General features: G+C 35.8%; 1 protein-coding gene across 4 annotated transcripts; it reads left to right on the forward strand.

Moving 5' to 3' along the window:
* The first annotated feature begins 1761 nt into the window (after nucleotides 1–1761).
* On the forward strand, nucleotides 1762–4025 carry LOC140814104 (UDP-sulfoquinovose synthase, chloroplastic). 4 transcript variants are annotated; one of them, XM_073172976.1, is made up of 3 exons: nucleotides 1762–1937; nucleotides 2298–3346; nucleotides 3425–4025. In XM_073172976.1, exons 2-3 carry the CDS (start codon nucleotides 2315–2317, stop codon nucleotides 3824–3826), a joined length of 1434 nt encoding a protein of 477 aa, XP_073029077.1. In that variant the 5' UTR covers nucleotides 1762–1937; nucleotides 2298–2314; the 3' UTR covers nucleotides 3827–4025. The 4 variants fall into 4 exon arrangements, with proteins under 4 accessions (XP_073029077.1, XP_073029076.1, XP_073029078.1 ...); XM_073172975.1 differs by having other exon boundaries at nucleotides 1785–1942; XM_073172977.1 differs by having other exon boundaries at nucleotides 1816–1950.
* The last annotated feature ends 22827 nt before the right edge of the window (nucleotides 4026–26852 follow it).

Below are 26852 nucleotides of genomic sequence, written 5' to 3' on the forward strand. Positions count from 1 at the left end.
TTTATTACAGACTGATAGGATGCTAGAATTTATTGAATTGAATTTTAGACTTTTATTGTTATTTAATTATTCCGCACTTATTTTAAACAGGTGGTCCAATAAATCTAGGTGTTTAAGACTACCTCTTAACAACCTGAAAACTGTTAAAAACATTTCAAAGATTTGCAAATAAATCTAAAAGTGGTTATTCAACGTCCCCTCTAAACATGTTTCTGATCTTAACAAGAGTTAAGCCAAAAAATATGAGGATCCACTATGGGAAGTTAAGCCAGAAGATTTATGACCTTGACACAAAAGTATGAAGATCAATTCTGGGGAGTTAAGCTAGAATATTTATGATCTTGATGGAAAATGTTATGAGACACATTTTTTGAAAAAGTTTGAAGATTTGAGGAAAATATTAAATGTTTATTTTTTGCGATATTAAACAGGTTGAGGTGATGGGTAAAGTTTTTTCATATGATGAGGTTTGAATGACAAGTTTCATTCATGTCTTTCTTATTATGTATTAACTGTTATTTGCATAACTACTTACCGATCCTTTAGACTTACTAGATTTTATCTATGCAGGTGAGGAAGATTGAGGCGATGCTGGTTGGCACGGGATGGCGGGCCACGGTTGAGGGAGAGAACTTATCCGAGCCTTGACATTTTCAGCAAGAACTTTCAGTTTCCGAGTTGTTCTATTCTAGTCGATAAACATTTAAATTTGAGTCATTATTTTAAAAGCTAACGTTAATGTCGTATTTGTCGTTTTATTCTCGTATTATGTTGATCGTGATGTTTGCATGACATGACTAAATGCTAGTATTTTTTATTTATAAGGTGTGTTAGATCAAGTAGAATTTGAAAGAAAATTAATCATGCAATAGTGTGCACATGCCTTATGTTTATTGATTAGCTGAAATTTTTGAAAGAGAGAATTATAGAATGATATGTCCATTACTTAACTTATTTGATTAATTGAAAAAAAAAAATTCACATTTCATTCTTCTAATGAAACTTAAGACTTCATTTTCGTAACAAGTTTAGAACGTCACATATTAAACCATTTATAATAATTTATGTACCAATTTATCTATTTAACGGTAGTTTGTGTATCCAAATACATTTTATGATATATCAAACCAAAATTGTTACAACCGCCATTGTTATTAAAATCTAAAAAATATAATGTCAACACTTCTCCAAAAGTTGTTTCATACCTTAATATTTAATAATAACTAGTTACTCTGTACACCCGATGTGTGTATAATCTTTTTTATCATTATCGATTGACTAAAGTGAAATTTGATAAATTATGAAGGGAATAAATTGATATTTGAATTGTTGAAATAAAAAAATAAAAATAAAAGTGTGTGTTGAAAATTTAAAAAAAACAAACAAAAACAAAAAACAAAAATATAATATTAGGATCATATAAGGGTGAAATTGGAAGAAAAAGTTGGTGTCCCCTATGTGTTTACTATCATGTCTTCACCCTTAATATAATAGAAATCATAAATTAATAAGTATATTTTTTATGAGAAAATGATTGATCAGATTCATATCTTGAACGAAAACATAAAATATGTATTTTAATGAGTCGGGTCTGATAGAAAATGAGAAAAAAAATTGTTAATTTTTATCTGATCAAATTCATTAAAAAAATATATTTTTTTATTTCAAATGGTTATTCGACAAATACATAGGATTTATGCATAATATCAGATGGGGAAAAAATGGATCACCATTATTTAATGGTATCTAAGGTTGAACTCAAATGACAGCCCAACGTGGGTTAATGTGGGCTAAAGTGTAATAATATGTCTCATTTATAATTAAGCAAAGCTTGGGGGTTGAAAATATTACTTTGAAGAAGAATATCCAATCCAAAAGTTCTTGGATGCTCCTCCCAACTCGCAAACTTTGAGGGATTGTTCATACAACACATCAGGGTAAGGTAATTATGTATGTTTTTCTTCTCTTATCTTTTGTTATCGAAAACCTAACGTATGAATCTTGATAGATTGGAGTTTGAGTTCAGTTAGTTTTATGGATAACTCATTTCTTATGAACTTTGGAAACGTCATTGAATTTCTTGAATCACCCACGTAGAAAAATTCATATACAATTTCGTTGCCCAAGTTGGTTTTGCGTTTCATGAGAAGAAAACCCAGTCCTGTCTTTGAAGGGGTTTTGGTAGAAATAAGGTGTTTTTCCGTTTGTTCAGTTATATTTTATTTGCTGCTTGATGAACACTAATTAGACTCTTTTCTATGCTAATATATGTGTTGCTTTTCCTGTTATTGATACAGTTGTTGAGTTAATTCTGATGGCCCATCTACTTATGTTATCGTGTCCTCCAAATCTCTCTTGCGGCAGCATCTCACACTCCAAGTCACTCGACCAACTTCCATCTTCCATATCCATTATGACGCAATTTCCCAATTCACACCCCTTTAAGAAGCTTGCCGTCGGGGAAAAACGATTGCAGAAATCTTGTACCATCTCCGCAACGGCTGTTTCTATGGGCCAAGAAACCAAATTCGATCCTCCCCGGATCTCTGATGAAGCTTCTACTCGCAAAAAAGTCATGGTAATTGGTGGGGATGGCTATTGTGGTTGGGCTACTTCCCTACATCTGTCAAACAAAAACTACCAAGTTGCAGTTGTTGACAACCTTGTTCGTCGCCTTTTTGATCACCAGCTTGGTCTAGACTCTCTCACGCCAATTTCATCAATTCACAACCGTATTCGACGCTGGAAAACTCTCACGGGAAAAGATATCCAACTTTACATTGGTGATATATGTGATTTTGAGTTCTTGGCAGAGACCTTCACATCGTTTAAGCCGGATGCTGTCGTCCACTTTGGAGAACAGAGGTCCGCCCCTTACTCCATGATTGATCGCTCAAGAGCTATATTCACTCAACAAAACAATGTATTAGGAACGCTTAACGTCTTGTTTGCTATAAAAGAGTTCAGAGAAGATTGCCATCTTGTGAAACTCGGGACAATGGGAGAATACGGCACCCCGAACATAGATATCGAGGAGGGATATATAACTATTACACACAATGGGAGGATCGATACTCTGCCATATCCCAAGCAAGCTAGCTCTTTCTACCACTTGAGCAAGGTCCACGATTCACACAACATCGCGTTTACTTGCAAGGCTTGGGGAATCAAAGCCACTGATCTAAACCAGGGAGTTGTCTATGGTGTGAGAACAGATGAAACAGCAATGCATGAAGAACTCTATAACAGGCTTGATTATGATGGAGTATTTGGAACTGCCCTGAACCGATTCTGCGTTCAGGCGGCAGTTGGTCATCCACTTACTGTATATGGCAAAGGAGGCCAGGTAACAACTTCATATTAGGATCCCAAATTGATTTTCATGGTAAGTTGCCTTATGCATCCATTCTATTTGTGACGACAGACAAGGGGATATTTGGATATCAGAGATACAGTTCAATGTGTTGAACTTGCCATCGCAAATCCTGCACAGAGAGGAGAATTTCGAGTCTTTAACCAATTCACGGAGCAGTTTTCTGTTAATGAACTCGCAGCTCTAGTTACTAGGGTTGGTCAGAAACTCGGCCTTGAGGTGCAAACTATATCTGTCCCTAATCCTAGAGTGGAGGCTGAAGAGCATTACTATAATGCGAAGCACACCAAACTCGTGGAATTGGGGCTCAAACCTCACCTTCTTTCAGATTCTCTTCTTGACTCGTTGCTAAACTTTGCAATTCAATACAAAGATCGTGTTGACTCAAAACAGATTATGCCAAACGTTTCATGGAAAAACATCGGGTCCAAGACAAAAACTGTTGCAGCGTGAACAAGTTATAAGTGCTGAAGCTTTGTGTACTCTTGAGAAATTTCTTTTTTGCTCTGTTTCTTAAAATTGTGCTGTTTTAATCATTTTTCGCTCTTTTGCATTTCTACCAATTTGCACCTTTTACTTGAATCTAACACCAAGACGAATGAAAGATTGGTTTGTAAGAATTTTATGAACTTGTGGACTCTTTTTGCTCGAAGATTAATATCCATACTTTCCGGTATTCAGTTATTAAAAAACATATAGCTAGTGCGGTTAGAAAAGAATGGGGTTTTGTATATTTTTTCGTGTATGTGCAGGGAACAAGTATAAAAACAATATATGGCTTCAAATTCTTAGTCATGATTCAGAAAGCTTTTATTTGTCGGTCTTTCTTTTCCCTCTAGAAGTTCATTTCCAAGATAACCATGTTTAGTTCAGCGACTAGAGACAGATCCGTCCAAGAAGTTAATTGGAAAGAGCACCTGAATAGTTTGGGCACTACAAATATGTAGATTTATTTTGTCAATGGAAGAAAAATCATTTATGCTCGGCACCAATTCCTCGTAAGGGTTATTTCCCATGAGTTTATTCAAAACTTCTATAGTATCTTCATTAATCTCAACGTAGTATCGTCATTAATCTCAGCATTGTTCGTTGTATTTATTCTATTATTTAGTTAATTGTTGATATCTCATAAATATAATTGGAAAAGAGATGATCCACTTTCATTAGGTATCAAAGACGTAAGATTGTGAAATAGTTGGCATAAAGTTCTAAGAGTGTAAACTCCTTGTCTTGAAGAAGCTAATTCTTTATCGATCTTGACGCCTAATGAAGTGAGAGCGAAGATATTGTTGTAAACTCGAGCATTTTTATGGAGTTGCATAGCTTATGTTGATTGATAGGTGTGAATAGATTGATTAAATCAATTGACACATCTGTGACTAGTTTTATCTTGTGATTATCCCAACAAAAAGTTGAGACTCAAACTGAAATTTCTTAGGACACAATGACAACAAATATGCATCAGTTGTACCTCATGTCGCTGAAGTAATATTGATTCACATGTTGATCCGTATAACCATATTAATAAATAAAGAATAAATGTAAGTGACAATCGCTAATCCGAATCGTGCCGCTAAGAAATCTTTGCTTAAGAGCTATAGACTATAAAGTAAGGGAATGGGACCCCACGGGAATGTATCCCAGGAGTAAGTTCACTCATATATTATTAATAAAAATTTCGTATTTCATCTAACAAGGATGTCGTAATGCCTTGAGCAACCAATCATGACACGTCTCTTACCAAAATATTGCTATAATTTTTTTATTTTTTTTTTGCAAGCTAATTTTGAAAATTACTCAACCACATGTATTTAAAAAGAATCATTCAACTACTGAATAAAAATACTGCTGTTAAATAAAATCTAAATATTATCAAATCCCTAGACTACTGTTTTAAAAGAACTCAAACGCAACAATCAAAGCATGTCGTATCATCAGCGTATAAAAAGATATGAAATGTATAAAAACAGTGTTCATCCATGACCCATAAACACATATAGTGCGGAAATGTGCAAGGTCCTCGGGTCATCGTGAGCACTCCCAGCTCCGCCTACTCAGTCTTCGGTGCCTCGAGTCTCAAACTCATCGTGCTCACCTGCATCAATCACATCTAGTGAGTCAAAAGACTCAACACACCTGAATCGTTATAACAAGTATATATACAAAACATGCACCAGTGAAAAGTATTGTAATTAACATACATTTCATGATCTTAAAAGCATGAACTTAAACATAGTATGTCAAAGCATAACGTGACCGTAACATATCTCATCATATCAACATATACGTGTTCATTTTTTTATTTGAATTCAGATCAATAGTTGTGACTTTCGTATCAGCTCTAGTCGATGGATCCATCTACGTATAACCGCGATACCCGACGACGGGGATATCAACGACATTATTACCCATCCACTATGCCTTGGCCTTACATGTTCGTGTTCGTGTTCGTATTAGTCACAACGAACTCTCATCCTTCAAAACATATCATCATATTCATCATTTATAAAAATCATGCATGTACGTAAATTTCCTTAAAATCAAACATGCAACGTATCTTTCGTATCTCCATAAAAATTCGTGTTCTTGATTACATATGCATTTAAAACATGTCAATTTGTGATCAAGGGCACTGCCCGGACTGATAACTCGGCCCGCATGTAAAATGACCATTTTGCCCCTTAAAACCCTAAAACACCTCAAAACATATTTATAGTCATTTCCTAGACGTAATCTCGAGCCCGTTCCATAACTTATATGATTCGTTTTAGAACTTGAACTGAGGTCCCGGTTTTAACTTGAATCAACCCGAAACTCAACCAAACTTTTCCGAACTTAAACCATGACTTGAACCTACATGACCAGCCCTTAAACCCTCTGTTTCAAACCACATCCAACCCTCGAAAATGACTAAGTGGCTGCTGCGAAATCTCGGAACTTTTCAACCCACAAAACGCTAGGACCGAACCTTGAACTTTCAGAACCTAGCTCACACTAGACTGGACCAGCCTTGAACCAGACCAACCTAGGACCGAGATCAACCCGAGTACCCTCTCCTGGACTGACAAACCGCGCCCATAGCCCCATGCACGCGGTTGCACACGCTTTCCTCGAAATCACCAAAGACATGCACCCTTTGACTTAGCTCCTCAATCGGCCCTTCGACCACGATCAGTGCTGTTTGAGCTATCCTGGGCCATGACTCAGACCCATTAGGGTCTGGTCCAGGCTTGGAACAGCCCTTGCACTACCGCTCACACCTATCCCTCGATCTAGTCCCAATCGAACCAACAACCATGGAATCCGATTGGTCCTCTACCATGGCACTTTCCAGACCTGATCTTGACATCTAAACACCTTCAAACCTGCTACAACATGACCCCTAACCAACGAGCATGGCAGCCTTTCAACCATGTCAAAGAAACGTGAGATGCAAGTGAAGAAAACCCACATTTTTCATGTAAAAGCCATATAAATACTATGAATAATGATATGTCGATAAAATATCATGCAAAAACATTCCACGTACATAACTTAGCATGATTGATGAGAAAAGAGAGGAATCGGGTGTGCCTTTGAGTTTTTACGCTCGAAAACTTAGAGATACTCGCTTAGAACGTACACAGGAGAGACGGGGAAGAAGTTCTATGCAAAAAGCTTTAGAGAACCTGAGGAGAAAGCTGTTGCAATACACGAAAACCTGCTAGAAATGTAGAGGAAGGGCGACCGAAATGATGGAGTTAGGTTTAGGGTTTGGGAGGGTAGGGTTAATACATAAAATAGATGCATAATGGGTCTTAATTAAATTTACTAAGGATAAGAAGGAGTCTAGCCTGAAATATTTTAAAATAGGCCCATTAAGTCAAAAACACTCCTGAAAAATATTTAGTTTAGGTTCAATTTTGAAAATATTGTCCGAACCCCTCAAAAAGTCCTCCGACTTGCTAAAATTTGCGCACCGGTTTAAAATATGACCCGGCGAGTAAAAATACCCCACCAAGGCCCATTTTCGAAAACCTCACTTAATTACCCCATATATTAAATAATCAAAAATAATTATTTAATAAAAATATTTTTCCTTAATTATCCTCGATCTCCATTCCTCGTTCGAGCGCGAAAAACTACTAAAACCCCTTATGCATGAAAATTTAATAAACCATGAAATAAAACACATATCCATGCAATAATCATGCATTTAATATTTTAAAATAATTAAACGCATATTTTAGTAAAACCTTAAATTGCATGTAGTCAGTTTACGTAGATCGAATTTTCTATACCTTACAAATCACAATTTTATTTTGTGCTAGTTGAGATGTGGTAGCACTAAATTCAACTTCTTTTTTTTCCTTCCTATTTTCCGAAACTTTATCAATAATATATTCTCGACGTTCTTCAAATGAGAAGTGTTATATTTTTTTCCTTGGACTCTCCGATCATTCTCACCTCATCTTCAAATTGAAAAAGTTTAAGGTATTTACCATTGAACTAGAAACATGCACGTGCATAACCAATTTGATTTAAAATAATATTATTTAATCCGATAAATAAACATGAAGATTGCATATCTTACAAGTTACAATCAATGTTAACAATTATATGTTGCTTTAAACACAAACTTTAATTTTAACCTTGCATATTTTTCTCCCACAGTACATATGTATAAATATTGTTAAATTTTTTTGTTTTTGTGATAACAAACAATAATTAATTAATATAAAACAAGCTGCCCCTATTCTGTGTATTCAGTTACTCGACCATTTTGCCAAAGACAAATGGCAATACACTACCAGTTTTCAAAAGATGGGTAAATTATCGCAAACTATTTAGGCTCTCTACCGGCAAACTACTCAACCAGTTACACTAGACTAAACCAACTCTCGATCGGACCGCTCAGAGATATACTAAACAACTCTTGATCGGACAGAGTTAAGAATATTTATGAAAGTCAACACATCAATTGACAGCTTAAAATAGAAATATTGGCCATATCCTACCAACTCTCATCTGACATAAGGTATTCTATCGGTCCGTTGTCTGACATATTTTGTACAAAGAGGATTTTTAAAAGTACAAAAGCAAGAAAGACATTAAATAGCATTTAATGAGAGCTGCGGCACGTAACAGTGATGTGTCCATATTGTCGGATTAAAGTACAAATGGCCGTTGAATGGAAAAAAGGACTTCATTACTATACATAGAGAATGCAATCAAGAATGTATATAAAGAGACACATTTGAAAAAACAAATTCAAAATAAGGCTTGCATACTTAAAAATTTATGAGCACAATTCTCATATATATCATACACTCCTCATCAGCTCATTCTTCAAGGTATTATCAGATCTACAAGGATCAATTAGATCATGAAAACAACAAATCAACCATTTTCTGCCGGAGGAAGTTCGAGGAATTACAAACATTTGAATCTTAGGATTCATTCTTTGTTAGACCTAAAATTGAAGCGGGTAGTTACAACATTTATTATCTGTGTCATTTACTCTACAACATTTATTATCTTGTTGATCATCAACATTTTGGTATATAATAATCCAAGGAATCATGAAATCATTCTTCGGCACTATTTTTTAGTCTGTCCATTTTCTTAGAATTGAGAAAAAAATGTCTTGCATAGCTAACATTATCAAGACCGCTCGAAATTTTGTAAAAGTGCTTATTCATCCTTCTTCTAAACACATTACCGATCTTATCAAGTGATATCAAATATGTTTTTTTTTTCTCTCCTCTGATATATATACACACCCACTCAATTGAAATTGTTTAACAAATATCAAGAAATTGTTTAACAAATATCAATGTTTTCAAATAAAAGATTATGATTACTGAAAAATTCGTATGTAGACACATTTAGCTGCTCAGGATGATGACATGTGGTATGTCATCATTGATGGTCAAACAAAGATTCTTAAGCCAAATATAGCCATTGTTGTAACTAAATGTGCTCCATAGATGGTGGAAAAGAACTGGTCGGAATGAACTGCAGATTACAAAAAGAAGGCCAACCTGGATAATGTGACCAAAGATATCCTTTATAGAACTTTAAATGAAAATATGATTACAAAATAAAAACTTTTTCTACAGCTAAATAAATATAGAGAAGCTAAATCAAATATGCAATGGCAATGATCAAACCAAGGAAAACAAGCTAACGGTTGCCATCCAAAAGTTTGACAATGTCAAGATGAAGCCTGTAGAAACTCTAAATGAGTTTGATGAATGGTTCAGCATTATCATTATTGAACTTACATGTCTTGGTAAGGAATATTCTAACTGAGAAATTCCTTTGATGGTAATGAGAGCACAGCCTAGATAATATGATATAAAGACAGTGGCCATGAGAGAATCTAAGGACTTGAACAAACTAGAATTACATGATTTATTTGTTGATCTGAAGGCCTGTGAGTTTGAGTTCGGGATTTGAACTGAAGAATAAGCATCTATCTCCCAACCAACCAAGGCTCTGACTGCAGTCGTTGTTACTCTTCCGGTCGAATAGACTACAAGTAAGAAGTCGACTAGGCAATTAAGAAATTAAGCTATGTCTTAATTCGTTAAAATATTTAGTAAACTCATGCATAAAAATCAATCTAAATTTACTAATTCATACTATAAAAAGAACCATACAGAAGTTGATCAAGCATGTTTTAAGTGTGGCAAGAAGGGCTACTTTATTGCATAATACAACAAACCTAAGAATAATGACAAGAAACCGTTCGAGAGAAGACGGTCCAAGGATGAAAAGAAATCTTTCAAGAAGAAGAAAGACCATAAAGTTTTTGTTGCTGAGGAAAACAAGAGTAAATAGGCGGATTCAGAGAGTGAGTCCTCTGAATACAACACTGTCTCAAGCAAAAATAATGATGAAACAGTCCAATGCTTAATGGCTGACTCAGAAGCAGAATAGGATAATGATGATGTAAGATCCAAAATACGATAATGTAATCCAACTGCATGCAAATCTAAGGAAAATGGAAAATGCCTAATTAAATTATTTTAATAGCATTAATTAAATGTGGTAGACATGTTTACATGTTAAAAATATGGATTTCTATTAGAATGAATAAAACAGTGTTTTGAAGGGTTATTTCAGACGTGACCGAGGAACGGAGATCGGGGACATTAAAGGAAAAATAATTTTTATTAAATGATTGTTTTTAATTATTTAAATATGGTATATTTAAGGTATAATTTTCGAAAAATGGGGTCCTTTGAGATGTTTTTAAATTTCGAGCCATATTTTAAACTGATAATCGATTTTTGACAAAAACAAGGCATTTTTGGATGCTCGATTTATATTTTCGAAAATTTTCCCAAATGAAATATTTTTCTTACATTCTAATGGGCTTACTATACTAAGATTTTTTTGGCCCAATTGTCTACCATAATATTTATACTGAAAACTTGAGTTTCCAAGCCTTAATCTCCATACAAACTGACGCCTACACATAACAAAACATAGGGTTTCTCTCCCTAGCAACACACGCACATACACCTACACATTTAGGCTTCTACACGTCGACTTTGAAGGGTAAAAACACTGTAAGGCTTTCCCCGTCTCTCTGGCAACGTTCCTTAGCGTCAAGGCTTGAATTTCCGAGCGCGAATCACGCAAATACATGCCTTATTCATTCTTTTCTCATCGTTCATACCATATTATGTGCGGATATATATGTTTGCATGAAAAATCTGATACCCTCTTTGTTATTTTCGTTTTTATGGATCATACATAGAAAATCTTGATTGTTCTTGCATGTTGGATGGTTCTTGATGAAGGGAAAAGGGATGCCAAGTTAGGGATTTTAGGGGCTCGATTTACAGGAGGTTAGGGACCCTTAGATGCGCGGTTCAGGGCTGGTGCGGTGCAAGAAGAAGGGCCGACATGTTTGGGGTCTCTTGAGGGCTAGGGCACGCGATTTTGGAAGAAAATAGAGAGAGGGCGTGTGGGTTGCTATCCAAGCGAGGGGATGGGCTTGTGAGGGTCCTAGCATCAAGCCATGGTGGTCCACGCATAGCTGGAGAGGCTAGGAAGGTCGGACGCAAGTGCCGCGTGCAACGTAGAGGAACCATACACGTCCTCGTGCATGGCTCGCTAGGATGGTCCAAAAACGGTCCTAGGGGTTCAGTCTTGGTCCTAGATGGATGGTTAGGGTCTGGTCTTCTCGGTTTGGGGCTAGGATCGAAGGAACTTGGGATATGTTTAGGCCTAGGGTTTGGACGAATTGTGAAGAAAATTCCAGCGGGTTTCTAGGCATTTCCAAGGGTTCTAAATGGCTTGAATTGGGTTGAAAGGGGATGGTTAGGTGTTAGGAAGCTATGGCTAAAGTTTGATTAAGTTTCGAGATGATTCATGTTAAAACCAGGACTTCGGTTCAAGTTTTAAAACGAATTACAAGAGTTAGTCAATGGGCTTAAGTTTACGTTTAAAAAATATTCATGGGTTTCTATTAAGGTGTTATGGTAAGTTTGGATGGATTCAGGTCGAAGTTTCAAGGTCCGGGGGTAAAATGGGAAAGTTAGGTTTTAGGGCCAAACAGTTATTTTACACCTGAAAAATGTTAGGAGTCATTGCAGTGTCCTGAATGCTGTAATTTTTTTGTAAGGTTGTGTAATTTTATGATGGAAAATATACATGTCAAAACGGGCTGGCGGGACGGGCCAGCCCGCTGCAACCCGTCATTAGGCGGGGCGGGCCTCTAAATGGCCAACCCAGCCCAACCCACCTTGGGCCGCGGGTTAGGCGGGCCAACCCGCTAATTATTTTTTTAAAAAAAAATTAAACAGTATTAAAATAAATATAGAAGAAAAATATATTTCAGTCAAATAATTTCATAAAAAACTTAAAAATATTGAAATAAGATATTGAAAGCATACAACAATCAACATAATCCATAAAAAAATAAAGTACTTATTCTAATTCATACAAGATTTCATCGTACACATGTACTAAAAATTAACTCATGTAATATCACCAACCGTAAATACAATGAAACATTTAAATATGAATTTCAAATCTTTTTTAGTATACACTTTCTCCAGTTTCTTAAGGGTTTGTCCTCACAAGATAACAAAAATTAATGATCTTGGGGGTTTGTCCGCACAAGGCACGTAGCTCTTACCATCAACATTTTCTTAAAAAGTGAGAAATATTGGAATATAACAGAAAGTCGAGGAAAAAGACGGTTGTAAATTTCAGAAAATATTATGTGTTCAACAATATATATAATTACTTTATTTACTATATTATTTCGATAATTCTTGATTAGTTCGAGTTAAACATTAAAAAAAAGGGAGGATATTGGAGAGTATAACATCTTCAAAAAAAATAGAAGCATAAAGATTTTACCAGAGTGGTTGAAGTTAGGCACATGAGAAAAAATAAGGAAGAAATAAGAATTTTTATATAAAACTTAAAAATATAAAATTCTACCCTAATTTGACGGGCCAGCCCGCAACCCAAACGGGCTCAACCCGTTTGGCCCACCTCCAAACGGGCTGCTATTTTATCAACCCAACCCACTCAATTTTTATGGCAGGGCGGGCCGGTCCGACGGACCTGACCCAATTTGACAAGCCTAATGGAAAATGATAAATGCTAAAAGACGTATTACATGTTTGGTTTAAAAGAAATGATATTTATGCATGTAATTTATAAATTGATGGAAATTCTGAAAATGTTTTGAATGAAATGACTTGATTGTGACGATAAGGAAATAGAGATTTGTGATGGACAAAGCTCCAGTAGAACCCGTTTACGGGACAAAGCCCTGTGGGAACCCAACACCGAATTTCCGTAGACCAAGGCCCAGTAACGGAAAAGTGGTTGATGGTGTCCCCGCCAACTATAGGCGAAGGCACAGAACGGAAAAAATAGTTAATGTTTCCTCGTCGCCTGGTACCATGGTTGCAGCTGAGATTGATCAATCGACCGAAAGATGAAAGAATGGTCACAAATAGTGAACTGATTTCATCCCAAAGGAAATGTATATGTATATGATGAAAGAAAAATTTTTAAGTTTGTGGTTTTTCATGTTAAAGCTATTTTATTAAAAGTATTTTACACTGTTGCATGTGGATGTATATTTATTACTTGTAACCATGGTTAAGGCTTGCAGAGTCATTATACTCACATGTGTGAATGATGCAGGTGAGGATATTTCTGTTAAGACAGGAGGGTTGGATGAACGAACACTGATGGTGCACTAACCCGAGGACCTTTCTAGTTTTCCGCACAGTTATTGATTTTAAAGTACTTTAAAGATTTTCACGACGTTTGTGCATAGGAATGGTTTTTGAGATGATTTATGACGTTCAAATTTCTTTTGAAAAATACTAGTTTTACATTTGGTTGGGTGTTTACGATTTTATGTGAAACGACCACTATTAAATATTTTTTTATCTCATAAACTCCAAAATTACTAATAAAAATAAATTAACATTTCAAAAAATAAAACTAATTTAACCATTAAAATCTCAAGTTCATAAAAATCCGTAAATCGCCAACTAACCAAAATTTCTACGTCGACCTTTAGAAAGATCAACTAACATCAAGATAAAGCATACAAATTTCTAATAAAATCATTAACAATAATCTTTTAAAACTTTTATCTATCAAGCTAATGCGGAAACTAAATGTTCCTCGGGAGTGTACTGTTGAACTCGATTCACTCAAGCGTCAGCGCTTCCCTCAAATCATCAAATCCCGCAAAATTCAGACCTAGTGAGTCTAATGACTCAGCACGTTCTAAACATGAGTAGCAAGTAATACATATACAATCACATGTATTTAAAAAATCATACTTTTATTTAAAATTGATTTTATGCATAAATAAATCATATATCATAAAATCATAAAATCGTAAAGCTTTCAATCCTTTATCATTTTGGGTGGGTGAAGTTTGATCATCGAAAGTGACTAGCATTTTATCATCTGGCCGATTGATCAGTCTTCAGCTCCACATGGCCCATTAGGACGAGCACTAGGCACCGCCATTAGGACGAGCACTAGGCTTCTCTCTAGGGCCTTCTCCCTCACGAAATTCTCATAAAATCGTAAGTTCACTGTTCCTTCTTAAAACGGATCCCCCACATTTCTCTATCCTTTGTCTCAATTCACATTCCTCAAAATATTTTTCTTTTTATTTTTCTTTTTAAAGCATAAAAAATTATAATTTTAAAAAATAGTATTTTAACAATAAAAATTACACAGCTTTACCATAAATCATAAAATATCATATTTTCATCAAAATCATCATAATAAATCATTTAACATGCGTTATGACCCTTCAGGACGCTGCCAACCTTTTACATATTATCCAAGTGTAAAATGATCGTTTTGCCCCTAGACGTAATATTTCTCGATTTTGATTTTTTTTTTCTTTAGACGACATGGGCCTATCCCAAATAATTATTTAAGCTTAAATCTAATTTTTGATAAATTTTTTAACTTAAATTCGAAGTTTTCGATTTAATTCTTTAATTACTAATTTGTGGAGCGTTTAATTCTCGAATTAATTCAAACTTTAATATTTCTTTCCATAATTTAAACTTAGATTTTTATTACTGAAACTACCCTTGTGAGCCATGAGCCACTCCCGTGGATCCACGGTTCGAACATTTTTCTATTAAATTCAAATTTTGACCCTTGCATGAACCCACCGAGCCATCTCGAGCCAGATCCTAGCCAACCCACCTAAGGACCCTAGTGCATCTAGACCCCTGGTACCAGCCCTTAACTCACACAATTCACCCTGCATCTAGAACAGAGCTGCGCGAGGTTGCTTCTTTGTCATCCTAGGACTCCAACTCGGTTTAGGACACACATGATACTTAACCCCTGATCCCCTCTGACCCTCAACTTCCTCGGACCATGCTCAGACCCACCCAAACACAGCCCGAGCCCCTAAACAACGTTGTGAGCCTGCTGCACCAGCAAAGCCGGGCGAGTCTCTCCTAAGCGGAAGAGTCCCACTTCGCGTGGGGTTCTTTGCACCAACCACCACCGAGCCCTAGAATTTTTGACCCTCTCTGGACCACCCCGAGCCATCGGCTAGACCACCCTAGCCAACCCTTAGCCCCTCGGTTTCTCCAGCTCACTTCCACGCAACAACCACGCATGGGAAGAGTCATACCCCTTGTGTACTCTCCTCCAGCTGATATCCACGAGTCCTAGCCCTGCTAGGACTCTACCAGGCCATTAACCATGTCCCATCCCTAGCCCCAGCCAGCCCTGGCTGAGCCCTAGTGCAACATACCCCCTAGACGCATCCCATGAAAATCACATGCGCATGGACCATCCTAGAAAACCCTAGGTGTTTTCTTTTTTTCCAACCTTGATTCCAGCCCTTGACTCCACCTTGAATTGTTCATGTTCTAACCATAATTCATCCTATTTTGGCAGCGTACTTGTTAGGATTCATAATACGTTTATATATACGTAAAAACGTTCAAAACTTTCAAAATAATTGACAAAACGTTTAGCGATTTAAACTCCAATATTTTTCATGCAAAAATACATAAATCATGCATATGATAGTTTTAATGATGCGTCAAATGGTTTAGAAAACGTGTCTATGCGTTTTAAAACGCTCGAATATTTGATTGTCGGCGAGGGGCACGAGAAGGGACGAACGGGCGACGAAGAACCCTAGCTTTTCTTCCTTGCAAATCTCGAATTTTTGTGTGTGCAAGTGTGTGAAAAACCGGCTAATGATTGCTCCAAAACACCTAGGAACCCTTTTTATAAATTTTAATTTGCAAGTTAATGGGCTTAGGTTTTGGGCTTCCAAGTATAGGAGCAATTGAGCCTACTCAATTTAGTTAAATTGGGTCCAACAAATCTTATTTAATTGAAACAAAAACTTTATAAAAATTAGTTTTCAAAAATAATATTTTTGATCTTTTAAATACTCTTCGTTTGCCCGAAACCGGCTTCTCGGGTAAAATCGAGCTCGTCCCGTAAACTAATTCGAACTCTATCATTTTAAAAAAAATTAAATCATTTTTAATCATATTAAGAATCTTTGAAAATATTTAATGAAAAATATTTATTCTTGTCTTGGTCGTCCCCGTCTCCTTTCCCTAGCCTATTATCGAATATTCGGGTAAAATCCTTCAATTTCATGAAATCATACCATATAATCATTTAATCATGCAATCATATCTTTAATCATATAATATGCATCAAGTAAGCATTTAAAATCAATTAAATAAAACAATTAAGCAATTCAAATAAATTGCATGCATGTGGTTTACGTAGGTTGGTTTTTCGGACGTTACATTATGATTTTTACTGCACTCTTGGATTTTTAAGTAAATAGTTGGTTGGTTTATTTTAATGGTGCAAGCAGTAAAATTATATACATATATTTATAAGGGTTCGGCCGAAGGTTTATAAAAAAATATCTATTATATTTTAAAGAAAAACGAGTTAGAGACAATTCAGATGAGGTATTTGAATTTAGCTCCGATGCATTTACACGTGAAGATCTTCTCATTGCACTACATGAATTGACAAATGTGTACAGGAATTTGTCACGATCATTCGAGGAAGTGAAAACAGAAAAATTAAGCCTAAGAGAGAAGTCAAGTGAATCTAGTTGCTTGCAACGAAATGAGCTTAATGGGCTTAAGGTGAAACTAAGTCTGTTAGCCACAGAGAATGATATTATGCGCAGAATGTTCCAAGCCACTTTGAATTAAAATCAAAAGTTGATAAAGTAATCAACACTCGGAACCAATCTTTAGTTTTTCTAAGTAAGATGCATGAAAATAAAAAACAATATGGTGACAGAACTGACCTAGATTTTGGTAATAATGATTGAAGCTCTTCTGAAACAATTTCTCAACTACAACTGGACAAAGAAAATTCTAATGTAATAAACTTTGTCCGGTCCAGTACGTTACATGAACATGATAATCTAAAATCAAAGCAGACCAACAAGTGTTATATGAGAACAAAGCTAAGCATAAAGGATTGAGATACGTTGAATGAAACGTCTACTCGTTTTAAAATGCGTAAATATTTTTTTTTTAAAACTCTCTTTTTGAAAATAACCATTTAATTAAATCGCATACATGCACTCCTATTTTAAAAACGTCATTTAAAAATCATCATGAGTAATTGCCAATAAAATATACCGAAGTGAAGACGAGGAAAATCCTAACATCAACTGTAAAATAACACAGCTTAAAATACTCGTATCCTCTCAAAATATGAAATCATAATAATGCGGAATAATCATAGGTCCTCGGGTAGTGTCGCCCACCAGGTCCACTGACTCAGAGTCCAGCGCCTCCAGTCTCCTCGACATCGAATTCACCTGCATCACACACGCCTAGTGAGTCTAAAGACTCAACACACCTGTACCGTTAATAACAAGTACATATACATATCACACAGCAGTGAAAAATATCATACTCAATATATCTTTCATTAACTTAAAAGCATAACGTAAACGTGTCGTATAAAATCATGTCTTGTCAACTCATGTCATCTCATATCATGTCATTTCATATCATCATATACGTGTCAAAACAGCTCATCGTGTCATCATAAACTTAAACATTTTCTTTTAATTGAATTCAGTTCATTAGTTGTGACTTTCGTATCAGCCCTATCGTATCAGCTCTATCGATGGATCCATCTATAAAAACCATGGTACCCGGCGGCGGGGGACATCAGCGACAGCATTACCCGCCCACTGAGCCCGGGCCTCAGCTCATCATATCTCATGTCATCGTATACATATACATCGTCAGTCACAACCAAATCACATCTTTCAAAAATATCATCATTTTCATCACTTAATAAAATCATGCATATGCGTAACTTTTCCTTTAAACCAAGCATACAACGTATTTATCATAATTGCGTAAAATCGTAAAAATGACGCATAAACATTTAAAATATCATATATTTGTGCTCAGGGCGCTGCCAAGACCAAAATCTCACCCCGGGTGCAAAATGACCATTTTGCCCCTGAAAACCCGAAAATTCTCGTTTTAATCCTGGAGCTCTAAAATTGACCCGAAGCTTACCAAACTCCTTAAAATATCCCAAAACATTTTTAAAAACATTCTTAGACGTAAACTCGAACCAAAATCACAGCTTATCTAATTCGTTTTAAAACTTCGACCGGAGTCCCGGTTTTAACCCGAATCAAACCGAAATCTTCCCAACTTTTTATCATATTTTAAAAACACTATGAAGCTCATAATATCCCAAGATTAGACCCAAAACTCTCGGTTATTAATTAATAGCATACACCAAACTCTCGGCCCTTTCTTGTCACGCCACCTCATGCACTATCCTTTCTCCTATCTCACGCCTCTACCCTCAACTCAAGGCACCAATCATGAGCTCACACAATAGGGACTTAGATCAGCACTTAAGGTACCCAACCGACTAAAAACACAGCCCCAATGCACGCTCCATAACGCTAGGAACCCCAGTCCGCATCAAACTCCTTACCGAGACCACTCTCCCTTCTCTCGTCCGATCACCCATCCTCTCGTTTCCAGCATGGCTCGAGCCATTCCAGACCCTGACTCACACCCACCAGGGTCTGGTCCAGGGCTGTAGAAGACCTTTGCCCGGCTGGTGTGAAAGAATTCAAGGACCGAACCCCCTACACAAGGGTCAAATCTGCAAGACCTCACGGTTTCAACTCAAAACCCAATCACTTCACACTCCTGCGCCTACATCTTACTCTATCGATCTACACAAATCCTTGCCGACCTACCACAGCAGCCCCTTGCATTACACCTCAGAAATCGTGAGTAGCAATTAAAAGAAATGCATGGTAAAGATGAAAACCGAAAAGAATCTTTCCTGCTCATGGGCTGATCGAATAGTTACACACATCAAACATATATATATACGTGAATGATGCAGCAAAAGAGGGTACAAAGCATGCCTGAAACGATGCACAAATACTAGGGACTCGAGGTGGAAGCCGGAGGGAGTTTCTTTGCAAGAACTAGCCACAATCGTGCCTTCAGCTGGTGTTATTTTTTTGAAACCGAGGGCCCAAAAATCTGAAATGGAAAAGGAACGTATATCGGCTGTTGGGGGGTTACGGGAGTTTAGGGGTTTATTTATAATAATTATGTAATTAATCAAATAATTAATGGGTCCCAATTTGATAATTAAGGGTTTGAAAAAGGTTTAAGCCCAACAAGCTTAAAAGTAGGTTCATTAAATCTAAACGCATTCTCGAAAAATATTTCTTGTTGAAAAGATTTTGAAAATATTAGCCGAACCTTAAAAAGTACCCCGATTCAATAAAATTTGCGTATCGTTAGTAATAAAGTCATGCGGATAAAAATATCCTGTAATATCTCATTATTTAAAAACATTCACTTAAAACACCATATATTAATTTATAAAAATAAATCGTGTAATGAAATATTTTTCCTGAAAATTCTCCGGTCTTCATTCCTCGATCGAGCGTGAAATGCATCTAGAAATCCTAATACATGAATTTCACGAATTAAATCCTAACATGCATGAATTATGTATAAAATACATAAAAATAATTAGACATAATTAATGAAAGAAACGTGCATTTTAGGCTTTAAAACAATTTAATAAAATACCAAAGAACTTTAATAACCGGCGTGCATGTGGTTCACGTAGACCTTCAAATTTTTTGGGACGTTACATTGAACCTCAAAACTCTAAGTCTAGGAAGATTTGGATAAAGCCAAGACCAACTGAGGATGGGCAGAGAAACTAGTTGAAAAGTCCACTACTCATTTTTTTAAAACGTGCTATAATGTTTTTTCCCTCCTTAATCTTGATAATTCGAAATATACATATATAAACTTTAAAATACCTTGACACCATTTTTAAAATAAAACAACCAACTAACATTTAAAAATCCAAAGAAAAATAGTTTTAATCATATAATCGTTAAACGTTTTACCCAACCTAACAACATTATTTGAAAGGTATAGCTCATACTATCAACCTCTCAAAAACCACTCATAATCATAATAAAAGTCATAAAATATCTTTAACATAACTTGAAATCATAAATCATAACTAATGCGGAAAACTAGCGTCAATCCTCGGGTTATGTGCACCTTCAGTCCAGTCAGATCAACCATCAAGTCCTCCATTATCATTATTAACATAATCACCTACATCAATCACACCTAGTGAGTATAAAGACCATAATCTTGATAACAAGTACAACATATACAAAACACATGCAACAGTGAAAATACTTGTACTTAAAATATCGTTTTCATGAAGATACATAAACTTTAAACATGAACATTTTCGTAAACATTTTCATGATGCATAAACTTTAAATAAAAACATTTTCATAGTGATGCATCATCTTTAAACAAAAATTTTTGTAAACATTTTCATAAACTTTTTCATAAATATTTTCGTAAACATTTTCATCTTCGTATCCATATTCGTATTCATATCAACATATTCATATTCGTTTTCGTTGAATTCTGATCGTTAATTGTGACTTTCGTGTTCGTATCGTGTATTGGGTCGATGGATCCATCTACATGTAACCACCGTACTGGGCGGCGGAGAAATCAGCGACACTCTCACCTGTCAACTAAGCCTTGGCCTTACGCATTAACATATCATTGTATTCGTGTCAATGGAAATACGATTTTCGGACTCCCACTGAGACCTTCTCCCTCACGATATCTCCAGCATATCATCGTATTAATCACAATTACTTCACTTGGTTCAACGTTACGTATTTTCATCGCTTTATAGAGTTAAACATGCATATAACGTTTTTATTTTAAACCAAGCATGCAACATATCTATTAACGTTATCGTTTAATCATAAAAATACATAAACATTTTATAATAAACTTTTAACATATAAAAATCCAAAAACATTTTAAATAAACATTTTAACATATAAAATTTCTTAAACATTTTAATTCCATGACATTTACTAATTTTCGGGAGTAAAATTACCGTTTTATCTCTAGACGTAAAATTTCACGTTTTCTATTTTTTCTCACTTTTAATGACATGAACTTGTTCCAAATAATTATTTAAGCTTCCTTAAATTTTTTTCGTATTTTTATTTAGCTTAAATCGAGGAATTTTAATTTAATCTTTAAACATAACATATTAATGTGTTTTAATCCCTTAAACCAAACTTTAATATAAAATTCTCATATTTAAAACTTAGACTTTTAATAATTATTTAAGTTTAAACCTAATTTTTCATAATTTTAATAAGATTAAATCTAGGCGTTTCAATTAATTCTTTAATTAACGTTTCGTGATGCGTTTAAATCCAGAATAAATCCAAAACTCCATATTTTGATCCCAAATTTTAAACATAACATATTTATTATTTACTCTACCCTTGTGAGCCATGAACCACACTCGTGGATCCATAGTTCCAATTTTAGTTCTTTAATTCGAAATATTGACCCCTTACCAAACCACCCGAGCCATCTCCTAATTTACTCGAGCCATACCCGAGCCACCTTGAGCCAAGCTCAAGCCAACCCACCTAGGCACCCTCCTGACCAAGCCCAACCCAAAGAACCTAGCCCTAGTTTGCTCAAACCCTCCTGGAACCAAGCTACTGAACCTGCGCATGGATGAACTCTTGCATGTAAAATCCTAGTGACTCTAGTACTCATCCTGTAGAGCCCAAATTCAGTTCACGTAAAACTCGTGCATTTATTTAATTGTTAAACTATTTATGTAATTTTAAAATGATTTTGGCGATGCATGATCTATTTAAATTAATTATTTTACATTAGTATGTTTATGTGATGGACGTTAAAATGTTTTCTCGAGTTTCATGTTTCAGGCGATTATTCGATGCGGATCGAGGAAAAGACCGGCGACGATTTTTGGCAATTTTAATGCGGTATTTTATTTTAAGTTAGGATGGGGCATTTTAAACGATTTATTTAATTTTTAGCATTTTAAAAGCCTAATTAATTTATTAGGTGATTTTAAGATTTTAAAAATTTTAAAGTTTAGCAAGTTTGTATTTTATTTTAAATTAGGGGACTTCGCTTGTAGTGAGAATTAACATTTTAATTTGCCTTTGAATTAGCATTTTAATTAATATTTTTAATGGTGTAATTAAGCCATTTAATTCCTTAATTAAACCTATAACTCACGCACACACACACACATACTTACACGTTAATCACACAAAACACAAACACACACAATTCCTTACACTCTATTTCAGATTTTCAGAGAAAAATATTAGGGTTTTTAGAGAAAGAGTGCAGCCGCCCTCTCTGAATATTTCCAATGAGTTTTCGTTAATTTTTCTTCAAGAAAAATAGCGCCGCGTTCGTCCCGGATCAAGCCTCGCACCGTTTCCGCTTCGGTATCGCCGTATCGTGAGTTTTAAATATCAAAAGACATGTATATTCTTTTGTTTATGCATCGATCTTGTCATAGTAATAATTTTCATGTTTATTGTATGAAAATCATGTGTATGTTATGTAGAAGTTTGAGCAAATATGGTTGGACCACTTTTGTAACCATTTTTAGATCTGAAAACTCGATTTTGCTGTCATTTTAAATAATGCGACTTTTCGGTCGATTTTCTGGAAAACCTTTCAACATATGAAACGTAGAAATTTTCTATGCCTTTGATTTGACAGTAACAATCAAAATATTTGGATAAGAAATGAGTGAGTTATGATCATTTTTGTGGGACTGCTCAAACTGTGTTTCTTGAAAAAATATGTTCTTGATGTGTTATTGAAGTTTTATGGTTGCAGGCTTCACTGGGGATCGACGGGTGATCACTGCTGCGTTTAGGTATGTCGAGAATGATGTTGAGATGATTGTTGGTGTTTCGTTTTGTGTCATTAGGCACCGGGTTGAATTAGAAGTCGTAGGAATGCTTTTGGTGTCAAATGTCGTGTTCACGGATTTGTTGCGTGCTTGGGATGCGTAGTTGTTTTGGGGAATTTGTATTGGCTTGAGTCAATGCTATAGTATCCTAGGATAGGTCTTGAGGTGTTGATTCAAGTTCGTAATGATCGAGTTAGGGAGACTAAGTCACATGCACCTGAATTCTCGTTGGTTTGCTTCTCCCGCAGGTACACGGACCCGGGGCCGGACCCATACACGGGGTCCATGTCCTTGTTTCCTTCGAAATGTCAACTTACAGAGCCTACACGGACCCTTAGACGGACCCTGACACGGGCTGTGTCCTTACTTCTTTTCGGGCACATTTTTACAAAGCCTACATGGACCCGTAGCCGGACCTGGGCACGAGGTCCGTGTACTTCCTTCTTGGGAAAATAATTATGTTGATTTTTTTGGGGTTCGGTGTTTTGGTTTAGTACGATGATTAAACGAGGTCAAGTCCTGAGTGATCTAGAATGTCATAAGCTATTTATTTACTTCGGTGGTGAGAACGAGTACCTACGTCTAAGCTATGAAAGATAAGTATTTGAACCCATGTTAGTATGCGCAGCAGTGGTCCCAAGCGAGATCCAACGAATCCCTCAACGCCAAGTAATTATGTTCGACGTGCAAAAGAAAATATTTCAAGTTTTCGAGGTATGCTAGCATCTCTAAATACTCAAAGTTTCATATCTGACCAAATTATGTATGAGATTGGAAAGTGGTAAAGCATGACCAGAGATCAATCCACCCCGTTAAAGTATGAACGAGTTTAGATCAGGATTGGAAAACGGTAAATCATGACCAGGGACCAATCCACCAGTTAAAGCATGAACGGGGATCTCATGTATGTGGCAGTGGATCTTCCCTGTCAGCCCAGTATTATGGTTTAGTCTGATCAAAAGTATTTATGTATCAGTCACTTACTTTAAAATATGCCTCTACGCAAAATGATGAAGTTCATATATGTTCAAGTATGTGCGATGCAAGCATGTTTAAGAAAAATTTTACGTTTATGGCATGTCTATGATATGTATGTATGTTCAAGGTTTATATGCAAGTTCAAGTTCAAGTTCAAGTATGTACGTTCTATTTTAAAGTTGGATGTGATTTTATTACGTATTACTCGTTATTCTCAGTTTATACGTGTTGAGTCTTTAGACTCACTAGACTTGATCGATACAGGTGAGGATGACTTTGAGGAGACGAGAGGTGATGACCAGTGAGCCGGCTTGGACTGAGTGGGAGGCTAAACCCGAGGACCGCCCATGTTTTAAGATTTTAAGAACGAAAATTTTTATTACTCTGATTTCACGTTTTGGCTTACGATGTTCAACAAATATTTTCCTTTAGTCACTTTACTCGCCGTCTCTCGTTGCAAATACTTTTGGATGGACAGTTTATTTATGATCGCAAATAGAAAGCTTATTTGGTATTTAAGAAAATTTTTATTTTTCCGCAAAATTTTTTGTAGTTCAAAATACGGTACGTTACACTTCCAGCCCTTAACTACCGAGCCCACCTGAACCCTAGCCATCCCTGGACCACGCCTACACCAGCCCTTACCCTGGAACCCAAGTATGAAGCACCTGAATTCAGAAGACACAAGATGCGCGTCTTGGAATACCCCACGGTTCTCACGTTTTGCTCGAGCCAGTAGTGACCCAAGCCACTACATCCCCTGGCCCAACCAGTGCCATCACCCTAGGACCCTGATGGACCTAGACTAGTCCAGACCAAAGCCCCCTGGCCGAGCTTTTCCTTCCCTGCGTTGCAGCTGTACCTGCGCGACCCCCTTATTGCTCTCTGGTAGAGTCCTAGCAAGCTAGGACTCCTACCCTGCTAGGACTCCTTCCCTAACCCGAACCGAGACCCAGCTATGACCCAAGCTAGGCCATGAAACACCTAACCCTTAAACCGAGCCTTGACACCCCATACCGTAAAAAGTGGTTCCAGTTTGTCTCTATTTCTTGTGCAGATTTTTGGGGTGTTCTAGGACCCCTTAAACTTGTGTAAAACATGACCCTAACACATCCTAATCATGGCAGCCCCTTAGGTACATGTAATTCATGGTTTTTGGATTAAAATACATGTTTTAAAAACCATAAAAGATGCATATATGAAAATCTTCAAGGTGCCACTTGTTTTCATGCAATTTCAAACATAAATACATAATATGGTATGATGATGAGTGAAGGAAGAATATGGCATGCCTTAGCGTGTAAAACGCACGAAATATTGTTGACGATTTGAAGAAGGATGACGAGGGGACGTTGGCTTGAATACCTTGAAGAACTTTCGAACTTTTCCTCCAATTATGATGTGTGTGCCATGTGTTTGTTGGAAAGAAAGAATTTGAATTGTAAAGGGGTGGTGGGTGGGTTTTACATATCAAATAGTTAATTAAAATACTAACCATAGCTTAGGCTCATTAACAAAGTTAATTAAGCTCAGTTAGCCCATTAGAGTTTAATTAAAATATTTCGTTTAATAAAGTTTGTGAATTTATTAGCCAGGTTGCCAAAACGTTCGCGTTTTTGTTGAAAATCCAACACCGATAAAAATTACATTCCAGAGTATAAAATCATCTCAAAACTCATTATTTTCAAAAATAAGAAAAAGCAGTAATCATATTTTAAATAATTAAAAATAATTATTTAATAAAAATATTTTCTATTTTTTTCAGTCATCGGTCTTCGTTCCTCGATTGCAACTCGAATAACCCTTAAAAATACATTTTAATGCAACCATGTAGAAAAGTATATTTTAAACATGTAAACATGCACAAAATAATTAATTTATACAATTAAAAAAATTAATTGAAATATACAAGGAATTTAATAACTTGTATGCATGTGGTTCGTGTAGACCTTCAAATTTTCGGGTGTTACACTAGTCATATCTCAAATAGTTTTGGAACAAGCCATCACATCCTAGACAATCACATCCTAGACAAAGTGTTCAAAAGAGGAAACCAAGACAATATTTCAATTGCAGGCCAGTTCAAAAGAGATACATAATGGATTATAAGGATAAAAACCCATACAACATTAAATCTAGAACACTACATGCCACCACCTACTCTTTTACTCGACCACTAGAATATCTGGACACACTCACAGGTAAGCCCTTTATAGTGATTCAAGTGTGATTCCTAGGATTAATTAATCTAGACCCAAATAGATATGTGTACAAAAATCTTTTTGTTTGATGAAAGGTACTAAATAAAAAAACGGTCGAGGAGTCAACCTGGTATCTGGACAGTGGATGCTCAAGGAAAATGACCGAAAACAAAAAAATTTATGTCAGAAATAACTGAATTTAAAGGAACAAAATCACATTTCGTGACAATTTTAAAAGTAAAACCCGGGTAAAAAAAATATCATCCATGGTAAAGTCATCATTAAAGACTTAATACTAATTGAAAATTTGTACTATAATTTAATTAACATTAGCTAGTTATGTGATAATGGTTACTCTGTTGAATTTCACCAACACACTTGTCCCGTGAAATCTAGTAATTGTAACATTTTTCTAATCGGATTAAAAGAACTAAACACTTAAAACATAATTT

The sequence above is a fragment of the Primulina eburnea genome, chromosome 15, assembly GCF_022965805.1.
Source record: "Primulina eburnea isolate SZY01 chromosome 15, ASM2296580v1, whole genome shotgun sequence".
NCBI lineage: Eukaryota > Viridiplantae > Streptophyta > Magnoliopsida > Lamiales > Gesneriaceae > Primulina > Primulina eburnea.